This window comes from Mus caroli, unplaced genomic scaffold (genome assembly GCF_978045245.1).
Source record: "Mus caroli unplaced genomic scaffold, Mus_caroli_1 scaffold_19, whole genome shotgun sequence".
Lineage (NCBI taxonomy): Eukaryota > Metazoa > Chordata > Mammalia > Rodentia > Muridae > Mus > Mus caroli.
In genome coordinates this window covers 63652530-63672564 of record NW_028227274.1, presented here as the reverse complement: position 1 = coordinate 63672564, position 20035 = coordinate 63652530, and the positions used below count along the sequence as shown (strand labels likewise).

At 44.7% G+C, this 20035-nt stretch overlaps 1 protein-coding gene across 1 annotated transcript in view; it reads left to right on the top strand.

Annotated features, from left to right (window-relative positions):
- Alpk2 (alpha kinase 2) overlaps window positions 1-20035 on the top strand; it is a 123853-nt gene that overhangs the window by 25519 nt on the left and 78299 nt on the right. Inside the window, exon 4 of the mRNA XM_021151041.3 lies at window positions 16036-17716. Coding sequence (XP_021006700.1) covers window positions 16036-17716 — 1681 coding nt within the window. The remainder of the gene's footprint in view (window positions 1-16035; window positions 17717-20035) is intronic.

Below are 20035 nucleotides of genomic sequence, written 5' to 3'. Positions count from 1 at the left end.
TACATGTGTGTGTGTGTGTTTAGGTATGTGTATGTACAGTTGTTTGTACATGTCCTCATGTGTATGCATGTGTGTGTGTGTTTAGGTATGTTTATGTACAGTTGTTTGTACATGTCCTCATGTGTGTGCATGTGCACATACATGTGGAGACCCAGGATTAATGCTAGCATCATTCCCCATTCCCTTCTTCACCTCAAGTCTTGTAGATAATGTTCTCACTGAACCTGGAGCTCATAGATTGGTCTAGATTGGCTGGCAGCAAGCTACAGGAAAGTCTGCTATCGCTACCTCCCTAGCACTATGGTTATAGGTACCCACTTTTTATGTGGGTGCTGAGAATATGAACTCAGGTTCCCATGTTTGCACAGCAAGACCTTTACTGAGAAGCCTGAGCAGACAGACCTCATTAGTCTTGGGACAGGGCCGAATTCCATAGGCTACTTTGGTCTGAGAGTTCAGCATCAGAACTTGTCTATACCTATAACTTTGTCCAGTCCCTGAGAGACACATCAGTCCCTTCCTATAGACAGTCACCCAAGAACATCTCAACACTCTCAGGTCCCCCCAAAGCCCTGAGCATCTAACTATGAATGAAGTTGGGAGGGATCCAAGACTCAGTTAAAGACATCCTTATTCCAAAGAAAATATCTCAAAATCCCCACACACCCAGCTAACATTAGAATTGTTGTTGTAAGTCAACCACTTACAGAAGACAGGGTTTATTTCCTACATTGAGAAAAGAATCTGAGGCCAACTTGTCACACTGCTATCTCACCCTGTCTCAAAAATATTTTTGTTTTGTTTGTTTGGTTTTTGGAGGGAGGCTCTCACTGTGTAGCCCTAGCTGGCCTTTAGTTCTCTATGTAGACCAGACTGGCCTTGAACACACAGATATCCTCTTGCCTCTGTCTCTGCCTTCTGAGTGCTGGGATTAAAGGCGTGCATTGCCACACCAAGAGACCACTTTTGGGATAGATTAAAACTGGCTTTTTAGGGATAAGAAAGAAAGCTACTTTGAAGCGGCAGCACTTTTCTTGGTTCTTTTCTTGTTGGAGATAAAATACCACTAACAAAGGTGCTTGATCCAGACCTCACTGGGTAGAAATAAAGATGACTGAACCTCATTATATCTTGGCTAAGTGTCGATGGTTTTCATCCAAGGCTGGAAAGCATTTTGTGAACTCGGCGTTCTGTGTGCTTAAGTAGGTGTAACAAGTCTTAAGGATGACTGGAAGAGCTTTCCGGCACCTAAAGGGCCTTTCTTCCCAGCATGAGGCTTCCTTGACATTCTTCCTGAATGAATTCAGAAGGTATGCCTCATATCCTCTTACTCTCACCATGTTGAGAGGACTACTTGAATGGCTTCTGAGGGTCTGACGAGAACCTCCCATTTAGTCTCTGGGGTAATGGATCCCTTCCCAGAATTCCCTATCCATCATCACTTCCCAGTTGTGACTTCAGCAGGTGAATATCTCAGCGAATGGTCATAAACCAGCCCTTAGAACATTTACTCACCTTTTCCCAGAGACAGGCGTTTGGTAGCTCTTCTCATGATGGTGCTAACTCTTCAGAACAGATCATGTGAGTCTTGTGGGTAGGAGACAGATTGGTCCGAGAACCCTCCTCTTCGGACCTTGGAACAGTCAGGGAAAGGCTCACTCATCAGTTGACACTGGAAATGTGCTGACTCTTACAGGGTCCCTCTGTGAACATCTCCTGAGGTCTGAGAGTGGACCAGGAGTGTTGGGGACAGTCTTGGTCATCTGCGGTAATCAGAGTCACAGTCCAGAGCTGCTGAAGATGGAAAAGATGGAGTCTCACTGACATAGAAACCACATAATGCTGGTACTTAAGAGTGTTTGGTGCACGCCTTTAATCCCAGCACTTGGGAGGCAGAAGCGGGCGGATTTCTGAGTTCGAAGCCAGTCTGGTCTACAAAGTGAGTTCCAGGACAGCCAGGGCTACACAGAGAAACCCTGTCTCTAAAAACAAACAAACAAAAAAAAAGTGTTTGGCCAACACCCTCTGAGACTCTAAGGAAGAGTGGATGGCATGGTTGTGGTAGAGCTGGAACCAAATCGGGTCTGTGATTTGGCAGCACCATAGAGACTGGGACAGGACTGAGGATAAGTTACAAGGGTGTGCAGGACTGTGAGGACTGAGACAGCACAGAGGCTGGGGTTCACTTTTCAGCATGTGTCTTTGTGATGACTGTAATATCCAAAATGAATTCAAGACCACCCAGTCCCTTCCCCCTTCGAAAAGGACTTCCAAACTGTCCTAGCAGGCCAAGTGCAGAGCCAGATAAGGAAGCCGGCCGACTAAACAAATATCAAAACGTAGTTTTAGCGGTCAAAATGACTGAGCCTACAAGCTACCAAAACAATATTAGTTGTTCTCAGAGAAATAACCATAACAAGAAAGCAGTTCTCAGAGAAATCCCCCTACCCCACCCCACATTGAATTCTGAGAAAGACTGTAGACCACTCTGACCTTGCTAGGATTCCCTGTGACGTTAATAGCTGATCCATAAGTTCAAAATGTATTATTACTTTGCTGACCAAATCATAATAACCCACTATATCTGCCTCAGTTTCCATATCTGTGAAGTGGAAATAATGATAGTGCCTATCTTGCAGGGTTGAGTAAAGATTAAGCAAAGTAATACGCACGGGAAAGGCTTTTTGAACAGTGTCTGCCACTTAGCAAGTGCTCAGTAAATGCTACCTCTGTACTCTGAGGTCTCCTGAGTGCTGTAAGACACACACACACACAGAGTCACTCTCGGTCATGAGAACGTGGAACCTGGCTTCCTGGCCAGAGCATTTCAGAAAAGATGGGACAAAATATGCCTCCAAATGCTTGACAGGAATCTTGGGGTGGTCTACATAGCTGGTAAGGAGTGACTCCCCCTTCTGTGGGCGCTAGGAAGCTAGGCTGAGGCCAGGAATGTAGGGGTCTCCTTGGGAAGGACTCATGCACAGAAGGAGTGTGGGTGTTGGAGCAACAGGATCATCCAAGTTCTGGGAGCACTGAGTTCTGAGCTCAGGGATGTAAATGAGGTCTCATAGAAAACCCCAGCCTTCTGGCCTTGACCCTTGACCTGTGTTCTTCCTCCTCCCTTTACTGTTCTCTCTCAATACAGCTTCAGCTTCGTTAAAAATGTCCTCAATCACATATCCTACCTCTAACGAACCATTTAAAACAGCACTGCCCGCCCCCAGCACGGTCTGCCTTTCATGGCTTACTTGTTTTTTCCATGTAGCACATGACACCGTATGTGTGTGTGTGTGTTGCCTAAATATACCTATGGCATACGCTATGTACACACTGCATCTATATATGTGCATGTATTGACATCTAGCAAAGCAGGTGTATTTTAAGTGTTTGATAAACACTACCACGGTACAATGGAACCGTGACCATGATCAAGGCTCCAGGAGCCACAGGAGATTTCTTCTTCCCCTTTACAGCCCTACCTTCCTGCCCTTTCCTTCCCAACCATCCTTAAAAAGTAACCCATGTGCTTTCTGTCCCCATCGGTGCATTTATACTTTGTAGAACTTTCTGTAAATGAATTGTAGGCTGTATTCTCTAGTATTTGGATTCCCCACCTCCCCCATAACTATCCCCGTATGGCGTGTTAATTCCTTTTACTGTGTTTCCACACTTCAGTCTTTAGGGGTACCACTGTGTTTTATTCTCCTCACCTGCTCATGGACTTTTGGGTTATTCCCAGTAACGATGCATATTTATCTGTGACTTTGTTTATTATAACTCTCTGCCTACCAGTTAGGGACGCACATGGAATGGAAGTGCCATGGGAAATTAGACTCATCCCATATGTCCCAGTACCAACTGCTGCAATGTCTCTTAACTGGCAACTAATAAAGTTTTGTGGATTGGATACAGTTGCATCCAGTGTTTTACTCTGATCTTTAGAGGTTTGCCCAAAGGGAAGGCAAGAGCTATTCCATACATAGCTACCTAAGTCTGGGAAGATGATTTGAGTTACAGTGGCTGTTAGTATATGGAGAGATGCAGTTTAAAGGCATTATGATGACTGAGCCATTTTAAAAGGCTCCCTGCTATAGCCACAGAGCACCACTGTGTTAGCCACTGTTGTCATCATTTGAGCAGCAGGATAAAAAGCTCCTGGCCATTCTAGGGCTGTCCTGTCCGTTCTTGTCATCCTGCATACCCTGGGCTGCTGCCCCAGCAGGTGGACGCTCTTCCTCCAATTAGAGTTGCTGGTTATCCCCCATCTAGCCTTCTGCCAGCTGCCACACTCTCCCCACTGTTTGTCTCTCTGCCTGACAGTTGCTGCTTTGCCCTCATTTGCTTACTGGGTACCGGAGATGACAGTGAGGTTGACACCCGAGATGCTTGGTTAGGAAATTATAACTGGTCACAGCAGTCACCAAGGCCCCGAAAGAGCAGTAGGCAAGCACAAGCAATTAAGTTGGGATTGATTTCCTCCCTGCTCAGAACAGGTCTGAGCTGGCTTTCTACAGCCTTACCTTATTTGTCATCATGGAGGTCATCATTATTATTAGTGGCACTGGGGATGGAACTTAGGGCCCCATACATGAATTAAGCCAGTCTATGAGATGAGAGAGTTCTAGGTTCTGCTTTTGCTCCTCCTCCTCCCCCTCCTCCTTTCTCCTCCTCCTCCTCCTCCTCCTCCTCCTCTTCCTCTTCTTCTTCTTCTTCTTCTTCTTCTCCTTCTCCTTCTCCTTCTCCTTCTCCTTCTCCTTCTCCTTCTCCTTCTCCTTCTCCTCCTCCTCCTCCTCCTCCTCCTCCTCCTCCTCCTCCTCCTCCTCCTCCTCCTCCTCCTCCTCCTCCTCCTCCTCCTTCTTCTTCTTCTTCTTCTTCTTCTTCTTCTTCTTCTTCTTCTTCTTCTTCTTCCCTGGATCCAGTAATTAGTTGTTTGCCTTTAAAAGCAACAGTGATTCTGAGCAGCCACCGAGTTCTTTATATGTGGTGGTAGCTTGCAGGCACTGACTGGGAATTCAGCCCAACTTAGCAGCAAGCCAAGAGACAGCTGGCAGTCTTCCGAACATTTAACAAGGGGACTTTCACCTTTCTTGAGCTCATGGTGTCAACAGAGCTGGGAGTGACCCTTGACTTTGCTGATTGATTTCAGACCATCAGCATCAAGCATCCCTAGGGACTAGTTACTATGGCAGAAACCCATCACCAGCTCTAGACCTAGCCAATTCATGCCTGAACTTTAATAAGACCTTGGGGGATTTATGAGAATGGGTAAGCTTGAGAATTGTCTAGCTCCCGGGTATCCGCTGTACCGGAAGGCCAAACCACACTGATGCTCAGCCCCTTCCACTCCCTAATTATGTCTTTGTTGGTCAAATCCAACTGGTCAGGTCTACTTGTTACACTGTAACCCCCTCCCCCAAGTGTGTGTGTGTGTGTGTGTGTGTGTGTGAGAGAGAGAGAGAGAGAGAGAGAGAGATATGTATAAGTCTATGTGCATACTGTTCATGAATGTGGGTATGCATGGGCCCTCAACTTTCCACCTTAAGACAATGAATAATGCAGGTAGGATATCCCAAAAGCTTCGAGAAATTTCCCCCTCTTCAATCTTCAATCTTCTATCTTCCTGTAGGAGTATGCTGGGATTTCAAAAATTTTTGTTACTGTGTCTAGCTTTTATGTGGGTTCAAACTCAGGTCATTCAGGCTTGTGGAAAAGAAAAACAAAACTTTTTTTCCACTAAGCCATCTCCCCAGCCTTCAACTTGATACACTTTATAACTCAGCCCAGGCCCAGAGAGACCACAGGATCCATACAAAGTAAGAAAGCTAATTAGAATGAAAGCTAGACCTGGAGTTGCTTCCTAGGACCCCAGGAGTCCATGATATGTTTCACCAAAGCACAGCCTCTCAGGATGTCCTGCAAAATTAAGTCTACTTCCATGCTGACTGGAACACAGAACAGTCGAATTGCTAGCAGGACTTCTTCCAAACATGAGGAGTCACTGAATATCTACAATGTCCCAGGGACCATTCTAGAAACTGGCGAGACACCAATGTACACTAGAGTCCCTGATCTTCTGGGACAGGGATAATATGAAGAGTCAAACACTGAACAAGCCAGAAAGTATACAGTGTATCAAGTTAAGAAAACGCCTAAGAAGGCAGGTAAAGGGGAGATGAGCCAGGGAAGAGGACTCTCTGACTATGTGCCATGAGCAGAGAGGCTGAGGAGAAAGGAGGAGGATGCTGTGGTTATCATTTGAGTAGAGAACCTTCTCATGAGTGTGACCAGCAAGGACAGAAGCTGGAAGCTGGGGACAGGTCAGACCACTGGCCATCCTAGCCTTATTAGTGAACACCAGGTCCCAGAGAGAGAGATTCTGTGTTTAAAACAAACAAAGAAACAGCGTAGGTTATTCCTAAAGAATGACACCTGAGGTTGACCTCTGACCTCCACGCACATGTGCACACATGTTCATGTAGGTGCATAACTGCAGCTGCTGACCCCACGAGGCTGCTCTTCCTTTAAGCATGGTTACTCCCAGGGCTACAGAGTCAGTTACCATCTAGAACTGTTAAGAAGCTTATCCAGTGTCATCTAGCACATGGCTTCCTGTGACCATGACCCCGGGCATACATGCTGCTGTCCCTTAGCCACAGGTGCGCGCTGTGAAGAGAAAAAGCAAGCCCACCCTACAGTTTGCTCTTACAGCGTTCCTGATGTCTCCTCTGTGTCTCCTGGGCTATGGTTTCTGCAGCCGCCTCTGTCTTCTGGGACCGCCACCCCGGTGTATTGTTCTGCAAACCCTCACACATGACCTGACTACCATACTGCTCTGGTACATCTGTCCAGAATACCTTTTCTTCTTTCCTACACAACCTAAGTTTAATCCTTCCCCACCGGTTCGAGTTCCCCATGCTGGCTCCGGCTCCCTGAAGATCCAGGCCACCTTGACCTCTCCCCTGCTAACCACCAGCAGCCTCAGCAGGCCTTTTGGAATGTGATGACACTGAGGTCATAAATCATGCCCTGTCGTCTTATTTCATTCCTGAAGTGGTAGCTCAGCCACCCTGGGGGAGCAACTAAATCTTACGCTAATTTTTTTTTTTTAATTTCCATTATCAAGTCCCATGGCACGGGCCAGGTATGTGGTGTTGGTTATATAAGAGAATAGCATGTTCCTGTTCAATCAGGGCCACGGGTCTTATTACAGAGCAAGAGCCTTCCTGCCCTACACTCTAATCACTGCAGTATAGTGTTGTAGAGCATCTTACAGAATTGTCTTCCATTCTGACCTGAATGGATCTTTAATCTGCTTTTCAGTGAGGTCTAAACCCCTCAGCGTGGGACGGGAAACATTTCCCCATCTTGGCTCTGCCATTTCTTGGCAGGTGACCTCATACCTCTTGATCCATCTGGGTCAGCTTTAGGTTTTTCCAGCATGGATAACCATCTCTATCCATCTTTTGGGAGCAGGATGGGGGGAGTGTTAAGAAGATCACTTTTTAAACTTTAATGTGGCCTGAGAGATATCTCAAATGAGGATCTGAGTTTTTGAGACCTAGAATCCATGTTTAAAAACAGACAAAGTGGCAAACACTTTTAATGCCAGTGCCAGGGAGGTGGAGACAAAGGACTCTAGACTTCGATACCCAGCTAGACTGACCTAATCAGTAAACTTCAGTGGGCCAGTAAGAGACCATGTCTCAAAAGACAAAGTGGACATCTCCTGATTGACACCTAAGGTTGACCTCTGGCCTCCATACACATGTGCATGCATGCCTGCATGAGCACATACACATGCACACATTCGTGCACACAGGCACACACACACTGATTAAAATGAAGTGTCCCAATTAAATAATAAAGAGTGGGATTTATGCCTACCCAGTCCTGTCCCCGGAACAGTCAAACGTTTCCCAAGAATACCTGGATGTTTCCTCCGAATAGGTTTTTTACTTCTGTCTGGAGTGATCACTCGACTCTCCCAGTCCCAGGCAAATGCCATCTTTCCCTTCAAAATCAGACTATGGATTTCCTGGGACTGTGTTAGCTGCTAAGTTACACTGGAATCCTTCTCTCTCTGTCTCTCTCTCTCTCTGTCTCTCTGTCTCTGTCTCTCTCTCTCTTGCTTAGCATCCAGAATCCATGTATTTGGCATGACATTTTTTAGCGGTCCTTAGTAGGCACTGTCCTATATTGTAGGTATTCATAGATAATTCGTTTTTCCTTAGTAGATGGGAAGGTAGGTCCTATAGAAATTGCCTAGGAATTAAACATCTCCCCACCCCTTTCACTCAGTAGATAACACACTATACTGGTTGGTTTTGTGTCAACCTGACACAAGCTGGAGTTATCACAGAGAAAGGAGCCTCCCTTGAGGAAATGCCTCCATGAGATCCAGATGTAGGGCATTTTCTCAATTAGTGATCAAGGGGGAAAGGCCCCTTGTGGGTGGGACTATCCCAGGGCTGGTAGTCTTGGGTTCTGTAAGAGAGCAGGCTGAGCAAGCCAGGAAGCAAGCCAGTAAGTAACATCCCTCCATGGCCTCTGCATCAGCTCCTGCTTCCTGATCTGCTTGAGTTCCAGTCCTGACTTCCTTTGGTGATGAACGGCAATGTGGAAATGTAAGCTGAATAAACCCTTTCCTCTCCAACTTGCTTTTAAGTCATGATATTTGTGCAGGAATAGAAACCCTGACTAAGACACGCACTGTGGTGGTTTGAATGAGAATGAACCAACCCCCCCCCCCCAAGCTCAGATGTTTGAACACTTGTTCCCCAGTTGGGGATGCTGTTTGGGTAGATGTAGGAGGTGTGTCCCTGCAGGCAGGCTTTAATGTTTAAAAGCCACACACCATCCCTGGTGTGCTTTTTGCTTCCTGTTTTCAGTTCAAGATGTGAGCTCCCAACTTCCAGCTATAACCACCATGTGTCCATTCTGCCTTCACGGACTTTTATCCCTCTAGAACAGTAAGTCCAAATAAATGTTTTCTTCTGTGAGTTGTTTTGGTTATGGTGTTTTATCACAGCAACAGAAGTAATGGACACACGGTCAGTATGTATATAGACATTTCTTATCAGGTTTTATCTAGGAGCAGGAGGAGGAGGAGGAGGGAGAAGAAGAAGAAGAAGAAGAAGAAGAAGAAGAAGAAGAAGAAGAAGAAGAAGAAGAAGAGGAAGAGGAAGAGGAAGAGGAAGAGGAGGAAGAGGAAGAGGAAGAGGAAGAGGAAGAAATAATAATCTCCCAATTTTATCTTCTTTCTTTAGCTCTTTTGAATAACTCAAAGAAGATCACTGACAGCCACAAGGAGTCAGGTATTAAAATACAGGCTCTCAGCCTAAGAAAATAGGATGACCTTAACCTGGTTCTGTGACAAAACAAGGACACAGATGTCATCATGCAGTTATTTATTGAGCTTTCTTCTCTCTTCTCTGCTGGTGGCATGCCAGGGCAAAGCTCAGGTAATCCACAGCCTGGCTGCAGGGTGAAGGTCCTGCAGATGTTTCCTTCCCAGCTCTTGCTTACAGTGAATGGGATGGTCATGGCCCAGGGTGGTAGCTCACACTCTGGATCTAGAGGGAGTCTAAGTTTTACCAGGAGGTACAGTTTGATTTACAGATAATTCCTGTTGCTGGGAAGGGTATTTTCTTATTAATAATCAAGGGAGGAGGGCCCAGTTCATTATAGATGGTGCCATTCCAAGGCTAGTGGTCCTGGCTTGTATAAGAAAGCAGAGTGAACAAGCAATTCAGTAAGCAGCACCCCTCTATGGCCTCTGTATCAGCTCCTGCCCCTAGGTTCCTGCCCTGCTTGAGTTCCTGTCCTGACTTCCTTCAGTGATGAGCAGTGATGTGGAAGCATAAGCCAAATAAACCCTTTCCTCTCCGCCTTGCTCCCGGTCATGGTGTTTCATCACAGCAATAATAACCCCAAGGAACTTCCAGGGGTGGTTTCCTCACCACGCCCACCCCACTGAAGCAGGCAGCCTGCTCCTGCCTCCAATCCTCTCACACCCGACTGTGCTTTAACCACAGGTTAAATCAGGTTCTCTGTGCATGGAGTCCAGACATAAGTTTGCTTTCCCCTCATAAGTCAGGAAAACCAAAGAGATGCAGTCCTTTGTCTCAGAAGGTACACAATGATGAGACCAAGCAGGACCAGCATCCTTCCAGGTGATGCCTTCCAACCGTCAGGTATGCTTAGAGGACACTATGGTATTGCTTTCCTTAGAGAAGAGCGTAAGTCAGTGACTCCACACTGTGTCCCCTGGGACCCTTCTGTTGACTGAATCCCCTTTGGGAATGGTTAAGGTAAAAAAAAAAATTTTTGTTAAAATACATAAATATTAATCTGAGCATAGTATGCATGCCTTTAATCCCAGCAACAGAGCGGCAGAGGCTGGTGGATCTGGATCTCTGTGTGTTTGAGGCCAGCCTGGCCATGATATACAAATACATATACATATACATATACATATACATATACATATACATATACATATACATATACATATACATATACATACACATATACACACACACATACACATATACATATACATACATATATATGTGTGTGTATGTATATATATAGGTGTGTGTGTATGTATATATATAGGTGTGTGTATGTGTGTGTATGTATATATACACGTGTATATACATATGCACACACATATACACACTATACACATACATACATACATACACACATATATACACACATGTATATATGTTAAAATGTATATAAAACAATATATATATTCAAATGTATGTATACACGTTATTTGCCCTCTTCAGTGAGCTGACCTGTACACTGATAAGTTGGTTGCTGCCTCTGAGACCAATCGAGGGATCAGTCCCAAGCTGTATTAACTGCTATAGAATTCTTTCCTGCCATATTGCTGTGATTAAAGCCAACAGAACATTATTTAACACTGACTTATTTGAACATATAAAACCTGACCAATTCTATCAGGTCTTAATAACTCAGTAAGGACCCCCTTAATAACTATGTTAACAGACAGAATTCATACTCACAAAACCACTGCCGGACTCCTTGGGTAATGACCGAAAGCATATGTATTATTATCTAGCCTGAAGCTAAACTAGCCACTTGATTTTACAGAATTTGATTTTTACTTACACACACACATACACACACACACACACACAAAGATCCAGGGGCTGGGGTGTGTGTTGCTCAGTGGATAAAGCACTTGTGCCAATGTGAAGAGCTGACCCCAGTTCTTCCAAATCTACAGGAAGCTGAACGGAGTAACCTAAGTCTAACCCCAGTAGGCCTACAGAAAAATGAGTGGTGGGTACAGGTCTCTGGAAACCTGCAGGCCAGCTAGCCAATGCCACAATGATCAACAAGAGACCCTGTTTCAAACAGTGTGGAAGACAAGGCTATCCCTTGACCTGTACACACCTGTCCTATACACACAAGTACATGCACACTTAAAGAAACAGACAAGTGATGTTTGGCAGGTATTTCCTAGGGTTGGGGGGTGGGGTGGGCGAAGTGAACCTATTGCTTTAAGGAAAGCTAAAAGCATCTGTGACTGGTGATAAAATCCAACCCTTTTCACTCCATATTCAGTACCTTTCTGAACTAGAACATTCCAGCTTCCTCAGATATTCTTGCCCCCCCCCCATCTCTCTCTCTCTCCCTCTCTTCCCCCTCCCCCCTCCCCCTCTCCCTCCCCCACCCTGCATTCTTCTTATGTGTGCCTGTGTGAGGGCAGATTCTCTTCACCTACTAAAACAGAGTATTGCATCACACTGGCTGCAGACCCAGATCCAAATCTCCAGCTGTCTCCTATTAAGCCTCATGTTAAAGATACCTGGGAAAGTGTAAAACAGTGTCCTTCATACAATTTTATTTTGTTTTGGGAAATATGCTTAAATATCTTATATATGCTAAGATTTGATGGATTAATTTTGGGTTAAATAAATACATATTTGAATGTTGTCTTTTCATTTTGATGTAATGTTGACAGACATAAGCCACATTAACAAAGGTACTTTGGTATCCTCAGTTGATTTAAAATATAAAAGGAGTCTTGATACCAAAATGGTTTCACCATCTCTACTATGGTACAATTCTGGGATTGCAAGCCCAGAAGTCCAAACCAGTTACAGTAATTTGAGCCTCTTTTCATTAATAAGGAAATGATTCCTTTAGAAAGAGCCTAGGAATTCAAGTCAAGACTGCAACAATCCAAGCAATCATGGCACACGCCTTTAATCCCAGCACTTGGGAGGCAGAGGCAGTTGGATCTCTGTGAGTTCAAGGTCAGCCTGGTCTACAGAGTGTTCCAAGATATCCAGGGCCACACAGAGAAACCCTGTCTCAAAAAAACAAAAACAACAACAACAAAAACCCCCAAAACAAAACAAAACAACAACAACAAAAAACTTTTCAACAGGGTTTCAACAGGGTGGAAGATCGCTACTGCCTCCCTCAGCCAAAAGGAAGGACCCACAGGATGGAACTCAATCGATGAATTGTTCAGGGAATTCCTTTTTGGCATTTATGTAGGAACCACTGTGAGACCCACAGGTCTCTCTGCCAGCATCTTTAGAAGTTTCTGCATCCCCACTGGCCTTACATGATTTTCGATGACTACCACTGACACCCTTTCTTTGAGCTTCCTTTCCCATTCCAGAAGGCATGGTATAGCCTTGCATGGACTGGCTCTCTGAGATGGCCAGGGATAGACATGAAATCTCTCACATCTCCTGGGCTCTCTTCAGTTCTTTACATAATGTCAGGTATCAACACATAGTTGCTACGAGATTGCTAACTGACCGATTAGGGTGAAGAACATTGACACAATGTTTCTCTCTACTCCACTGTCTCCTCTCTCTGAATGGCAGTTTTCTCTAAGCACACACAGACCTAAGCGTCAGAGTCGGAAGCGTGAAGGGTTTGGTTGAAATGCTTCATTGATACAATGTTTCTCCCCACCCCACAATCTCGTCAGTTTTTTCTAAGCACACAGACCGCTGGGCATCCGAGTCTGCAGGATGCTCCGCTGGCTTATCCCAGCTCTATGGAGTCTTCCCTTCATCATTTGGGGGAATTACTTAGCTCATTTGCACCCCAGTTTTGCATGTGGGGTTTCACGAAACTGTTTTAACGTAGAAGCATCCAACAGACACTGGTATTTTGTCCAATGTTTTCTTCCTTTTCTGTGGGATGCTTAATGATAAAGATCAAGGATATATCAACAACAAAGCAAACCTCAAAGCATCCGTTAGCCAGTTGGGTCTGTTAATCTGATTCCTTTTCCCTTTCACTCAATGTATGGAGGGAGGAGTGGAAATTTTATGTCAATTAAAATATGTACCATAAAATTATTTTCAGCTATGACAATCTGATATATTTAATTTAGTTATTAACTTATTTTTAAAATACAGTTACTGTCTCCATTTAAAAATTTTTATATTTCTTTTCTCTCCTTAATAAATAGTATATTTTTAGACAAAGCCTTGCTATGAAGCTCAAAGTGGCTTTCAACCTGCATTCTTCCTGCCTCACCCTCCAGAATGCTAGGATTACACGTGTGCACACCCAGTTCTCCTTGGGTCTCGAGACTCATCTTTGTTCTCATGCGGCTCTGTGTGCCTCCTGGCCTTGGTTTCTTTTCACTTCTCTGCACTCTGGTCCTGGTACCTTCAGGGTTTCTCTGGAACTAGTTAGGGGTCAGAGCATCTGATGACCTGGGATTTTCTTGTCACCCATAATGTTCTCTGATGCTTCCTGTCAACTGGTAACCGAGAACAAATCTCCAGGAATTAATTGCAAAGGTCCAGGAAGGAAATGATGGGTGTAATGTAAAGCGGATGCGAAGGGCACTTTTTATCAGGTGCAAGTTTGGTTTTAGTTGGAGAGCTGTCTGTGAGCCTGCCAAACTGATGAGGGCAAGGAAGCAGAGCGGTGGGTGGGCTAGGTAGCTCACATCAGAATGATGCCTGTCTTTGAAAAGATATTTTAGTTCCTCCATCTAGAAATGGTGATTTATGAAAGTCAATGTGTTGTTGTTTTTTTTTTTAAGTAACTTTACTTATTTGTCTTATGCATATGGGTGTTTTGTTTTCATTTGTGACTGTGTACTTTGTGTGTGCCTGTTGTCTACAGAGACAAAAAAAAAAAAAAAAAAAAAAGAGGGCCCCAGTTCCCCTGGGATTAGAGTTCCTGATGGTTGTAAGCCACCATGCGGGTGCTGGGGGTTGAGCTTGGGTCCTCTGGAAGAGCAGCCTGACTGTATTATTAGCCGTTGAGCTGTCTCTTAAGCCCCTGACTTAAAATTTTTAAATAGAGTTCTCAGGATGGGTCTCCCTCCATCTTTGTTTTGTTCTGTTTGAAACGGGCTCTTACTCTATAGCCCAGTATGCCCTTGAACTTTCTGCCATCCTGCTCTCTCAACCTTCCCGGTGCTAGCGTCACAAGTGTGAAGCACAGGGCATGGCAGGTTGTCAGGATGCTCCTCGGGGGCACATCTCTGGGGACTGAAAGGTGACTTGGCCTTGACATTCCACATTCTTGAAGAATACTCTGGCAAAGAGTTTCTTTTTTTCTTTTTTTTTTTTGGTTTTGGAGACAGGGTTTCTCTGTGTAGCCCTGGCTGTCCTGGAACCCACTTTGTAGACCAGGCTGGCCTTGAACTCAGAGATCCACCTGCCTCTGCCTCCCGAGTGCTGGGATTAAAGACGTGCGCCACCACGCCCGGCTTGGCAAAGAGTTTCTGCTCACCCAGCCCTGAATAAGTGTGTGAAGTAAGCTGTCGCCTCAAGCTCACCTCCCCAAGCTGCTGTCCCAGGCAGAGTGTAGGTCATGGCCAAGATCAACCCATCTAGAAGCTGGTTACCATCCAAACAAGGCATCCTTGAAGTTCTTTTTTACTAGGTGAGCAAACCTTCTCTCCAAGCCCCCATGATTGAAGGCTCATGAACATATGTTGGTCGAGAAGGCAAAGGGCTTCCCTCAGAGAGGATGAAGAAGGACTCAGACTACAGTATCTGGACTATATCTAATGGTCTAACTCACCCCTCTGGAATTAGATAACCATACATGTTTTATATAGGAAACAGTTGGTGGAAAGTCTACGCATTTCATCCAAGCCCAGGCTAGACCCCCGCCCCCAGCTCTCACTTTCTAAATATATGGCTTCTAAGCTGAATGATACAGAGTACAAAATCAGACACATTCCAGTGCAACCAAGTGGAATCAGTAAGAATTTACCTTCTACAACTGTACCAAGCTATTATTGGGACTACAAGGTTTTCAGAAGGATCCATGTAGGGAGTGAGTCGGGAAGACATGTCAGATGCAGACAGGCTCCTTGTGGCTCCAGCCAACACAGAAAAGAGTCACCGGAGCACTGTCTCTCTTGGAACAGGGATTACAAGCTCAGTTTGATTCAGAGTTCTTCCCTGATGGGCCAAAGCAGGACACCTGGCTTGATCTGTTAGTCAAGGTGACATGTAGGACACCTGGCTTGATCCGTTAGTCAGGGTGACATGTGGACTCAGGTTTCCAGTCAGTGGAGCTCATGGCTGTGAGTTAGATTTTTTTAGTCACATTAAGGAGGAAATGGCACCAACCTTCCTATACACAACCCCATTGTGATGTCTTTATAGTTTCTTGCCAAGAAACACCACTTCTTGGAGGGAAGAACAGAAGGGGAAATGACATAATTAAATTAGTCTCAGAAAAGTAAGACATTATTATTATTTTTTATAGCTATGTGCCTTCTTAGTATAATCTTTTAAAAGAGCCCCTGTTTTCAGTACTGTTTTAGAATGTTGCAGTAGAGTGCTTTTATTACTAGTACACCATGTCTTTGAAATTCACGAGCACTAAAGCTAACTTAAACAGCTAGATAAAAAGGTAGGAGAATATACATATATATATATATATATATCCTATATATCCTTAGTATTCTTTGAGCTGGCCGTTTTCTCCAACAACAAGATGTGACAAATGTCGGTGTGCAAGCCTTCACTTACCTGTCTATCCTCTTCCTAGCTGTACCCAGAGCGACGCCGCTGTTTACCAGGTCTCGGCAAGAAACTGCGTGGGGATGATCTGCTGTTCAGCATCCCTTGAGGTCCAGTGTCTGCAGGACCCACAGGTCTCTCCTGATCCTGGAGGCAGCAGGGACACAGCTGGCAAGTGTAAAACAGAGATACGTGAAGAAGACAGCATAAACCACAAGGAGGGGAAATGGAATCCTTGTAAGAAAGAAGAAAGTACAGCTGATCCCTTCCTCGACAAATTCAACCATTTGAGTTCACCCCAGATAGTGGCTAGGGGTGACTCTGTTGCTTCCAATTCTGAGAATCCCCAATATATTAAAGAGACAAGACAAAGGATGGGGCAGTATAATTCAAATAACATGCAAGAAAATTCTTTTAATTCAAATAACACTGTTGAAAAACAAGATGTATCCCAGCTCTGGACAGTGCATGCCACTGTGCCAGGGATAATTAGTGATGGCCTAGGATACGAAGAATCTAATGAGAGTGTCAGCCCTAGTCATCAAACCCCCAAAGTACAGAAATACATCAGTTTCAGTCTTCCATTGCCGGAGGCAACCCCGTGTCCTTACCCGGATGACAGCAACTCCATCAACATGCAGCCGGGACCCCAGGTTTCCAGCGAAGACTCTGACAGTGACTATGAACTTTGCCCAGAGATAACCCTAACCTACACGGAGGAGTTTTCGGATGATGACCTGGAGTATCTGGAATGTTCCGATGTTATGACGGATTACTCTAATGCGGTCTGGCAAAGGAGCCTGCAGGGGACTGACCGAGTTTTTTTATTAGAAAGCGATGACGAAGAGATGGAATTCAATGAGTGTGGTCAGGGTGGGTGTGAGCATTTCTTCAGTGAAATGGGTTGTGGGCCTCAGGTGTCGGGTGGCATGTGGTCTATGAATGTTGCCACTGGCTTCTGTAGTTATCACTCACAACCCCAGGAAGTGGGGGTCAGGAGCAGCGGAACCTCCGGGCATAGCCCGTTACCCCTGCATTCAGAAATGACTCTTACCCTGGGACCTCACCAGGATGGAACAGCTAAGATGACAGAACCGGGGAGGGCTCCACTCCCTACTGCTCCCGAGGCTGTTGAAAATGACTGTTCAGGAATTCGGGGAGAAACCAGAGACAACCCTGAAGCAGGAGAGGAATTCTCCGGTGAGAATCTACAGACTATGGATAAGGCAGAGACAGAGGCATCAGTGAAGCCCTTGTCTGGGGGCTCAGATAAGACAGAGGTGAAGCAGGGTTTGGAAAACCTGGCTCGGGAACGCACAGACGAAAAGTACCCAGGCAGCAGGAAGGCAGCCCTGAGACCCACCAGGGCGAGGCGGCCCGGAATGAAGGCAAACACCAAGAAGCAGCTGTTGAGAGACAGTGCCCCCAAAGGCACTCTAGATCTCCTCCCCAAAGAACCGACTAGGCAACCCTTATCCGGGAGCTATGGACAAGAGCCCACACACACGGAAGCAGGAGCTCCTGGCTGGGATTCCCACTTCCACGCAGAAGCGTGTATTCCACTTCCTACAGAGCAAGACTCCAAAATCCTTCGACCACCAGCAGACCCACTTTCTAAGGAAGAGGACAGCAGCTTCGAGGGAGGTGGGGCACTGCTTAATAAATTATTTGAAGCAAGCCAGATTCCAGACCGGACTGACCATCTTCAGGTAAGACCTGCTTTTGAAAAACTACGAGAGAAAAGGTGATGTGTGTGTGTGTGTGTGTGTGTGTGTGTGTGTGTTCTTCACTTAGCACTTGTAATTCTTATACTATAATGTAAATCAAAATACATGTTCCAGTGCTGTCGGGGTACTTGCGAAAGACAGCTGCTGTTTCTGCAGCGAGGAAGGAAATCTGGCTTAGAAAAAAAAGGGCCCAGATAAACCCTAAGCCATCCTAATTATAGCATGAGAGTCGTAGGGGTGAGAGGCTCTAATGGGGTTCTGGACAGCTGGAAAAAGAAACCTGATATTTTGCCTGCTGCATGTGTTTTGCTAGGTGGGCTGTGCTCACTTCTCTCAAACCTTCTGAAGCAAAAGTAAAGCTGTAGCCTTTGAAGGGAGGAGAAATCCATTTTTTTTCAGTCATTTTTTTTTTCTTCAGGCTTTGAAAACAGTTGACTTTGACTTTAGTCAGAACTTATAACTCGAGTGGCAGGATTCTGGTGGGACTGAAAAACTTACAGGGTCCACTTGCCGTGCTGGAGAAAGTAGGCAAAGTCGATCTAGCCATGTGATAGGAGGCTTTTGACTAGATGTGAGCTTTATATTGCTTTCCTTAGGCCACAGAGTATAAAAGAGGCCAAGAAAATGCCAAAAGGAAAATCTATTATCCCCCAATAATAATTTGGGTATGATTTTAGTGTTGATTTGAAAGAGACAGAATTACAGGAATAATTAATGCATGGAGAATACTAGGTTTCACTTACCACTTGAATTTTTAATTACATACTTTATGACAGGTTCCAGATGAATTTGGGACTGATTTGTGGTCAAGGTTTGACTTTGGAAACAAATGTCTTTAGAAATGTCTGTCTGTATGTTTGTATGCACGCATCTGTCTATCCATCTGGATATCCATCCGTCCATCCATCCATCTCCACTCTTACTATTACTACCCTTTTTATATACTCTTTGTTATCCCATCCCCCCAAATTTGTAGAGAAGCTCCCATTCTGTACTACCTGGGAACCTATAGCTGGAACCTGGTACTATTTAAACAGAGTTAAATGCAGCACGTCTCTGTCTGGTTCTAAGTGCCCCCCCACCCCATCTTTTCCAGCTGAGCACCTCTCTACAGTGGACTGTACAGTTAGAACATGTTTTCTTATAGATTGCCTTTTCTATTTGAGGATATGGGCAGGACAAGCTGGCTCACGCAGAGTAAGCAGAAGAAGGGAAGGGGGTCGCTGACAACGTGGGCTTTAGACTTATCCCTGTGAGAAGCAGGCACAGGTCCTGTTCAGAGATGGAAAGGAAGGAAGGGACCCCTGCTTTCCTGACCTGACCTGCAGATGAGCAATTCAGCACGTTCACTACTTTACTGGAACGGCAGCTAAATAAAATGCATAGTCTTTGGGGCTAAGCCCACCATGAACCATCCGGCAGAGCTCTGGGTGAATCAGTATACACTGACTGCTGGATTACAGTGTGTGAAGGCGATTCATGAATATCCTGACTTTCTTGCTTAGAACGGCCGACGGAAGAATTTGCATTTTCTGTAGGGAGTGGGCCTGCACCTCACACCTTGCACTGTTCAGTTGCAAAGCTGACTTTTCACACAAGGGACAGCTAGAATCTCAAATGGAAACTGGCCACTAACGAGCAGTTCTGTGCAGCCTTAAGCAAAAGTGGGATGTTCGCATCAGTGAAATTTCTTCTCATTAGATTAAAGCCAGAAGACTTTCCACTTTAGGATTGGCAAATGTAAAAATGCAGATTTTTAGCCCTGTGAAAAGTCCCTATTAAATTATAAGAGATATGACATATATATGTATATATATATACATATATAATATATATATACATATATATAATATATATCAAACTATAAAACATGGCCAACAGATAGAAAATGACTAATTATTACAGCAAATTTGATCCAGAAATATGGAGGTCACTGAGAATTATATGAAATCTTAGATAATATGGTACAGGGAAAAATAACTTTTTTTCCATAACTGAATCCAGAGAATTTTTAAATATTCTCTGACTCTTGAAGCTTACACACCTAAGGATTTTTGAATGATTTAAAAATCTTGTCTCAGGATTCATATTAATAATTTTACCCACCCTCGAGTCTAGACTGATCCACTTACCTTGAGCTGTTTTGTTTTTTTTTTTTATAGGAAGTTAATGGCAGCTTATCAGTTAGTATTTTATCTTCATCTGTACATCAGGTTTAGTGTTCTAAGGAAAATCCCATGCCTCCAATTGCCTGTGTTATTCTGTAAGGGCCTCTTGCAGATATCTCTTGTCTGACACATG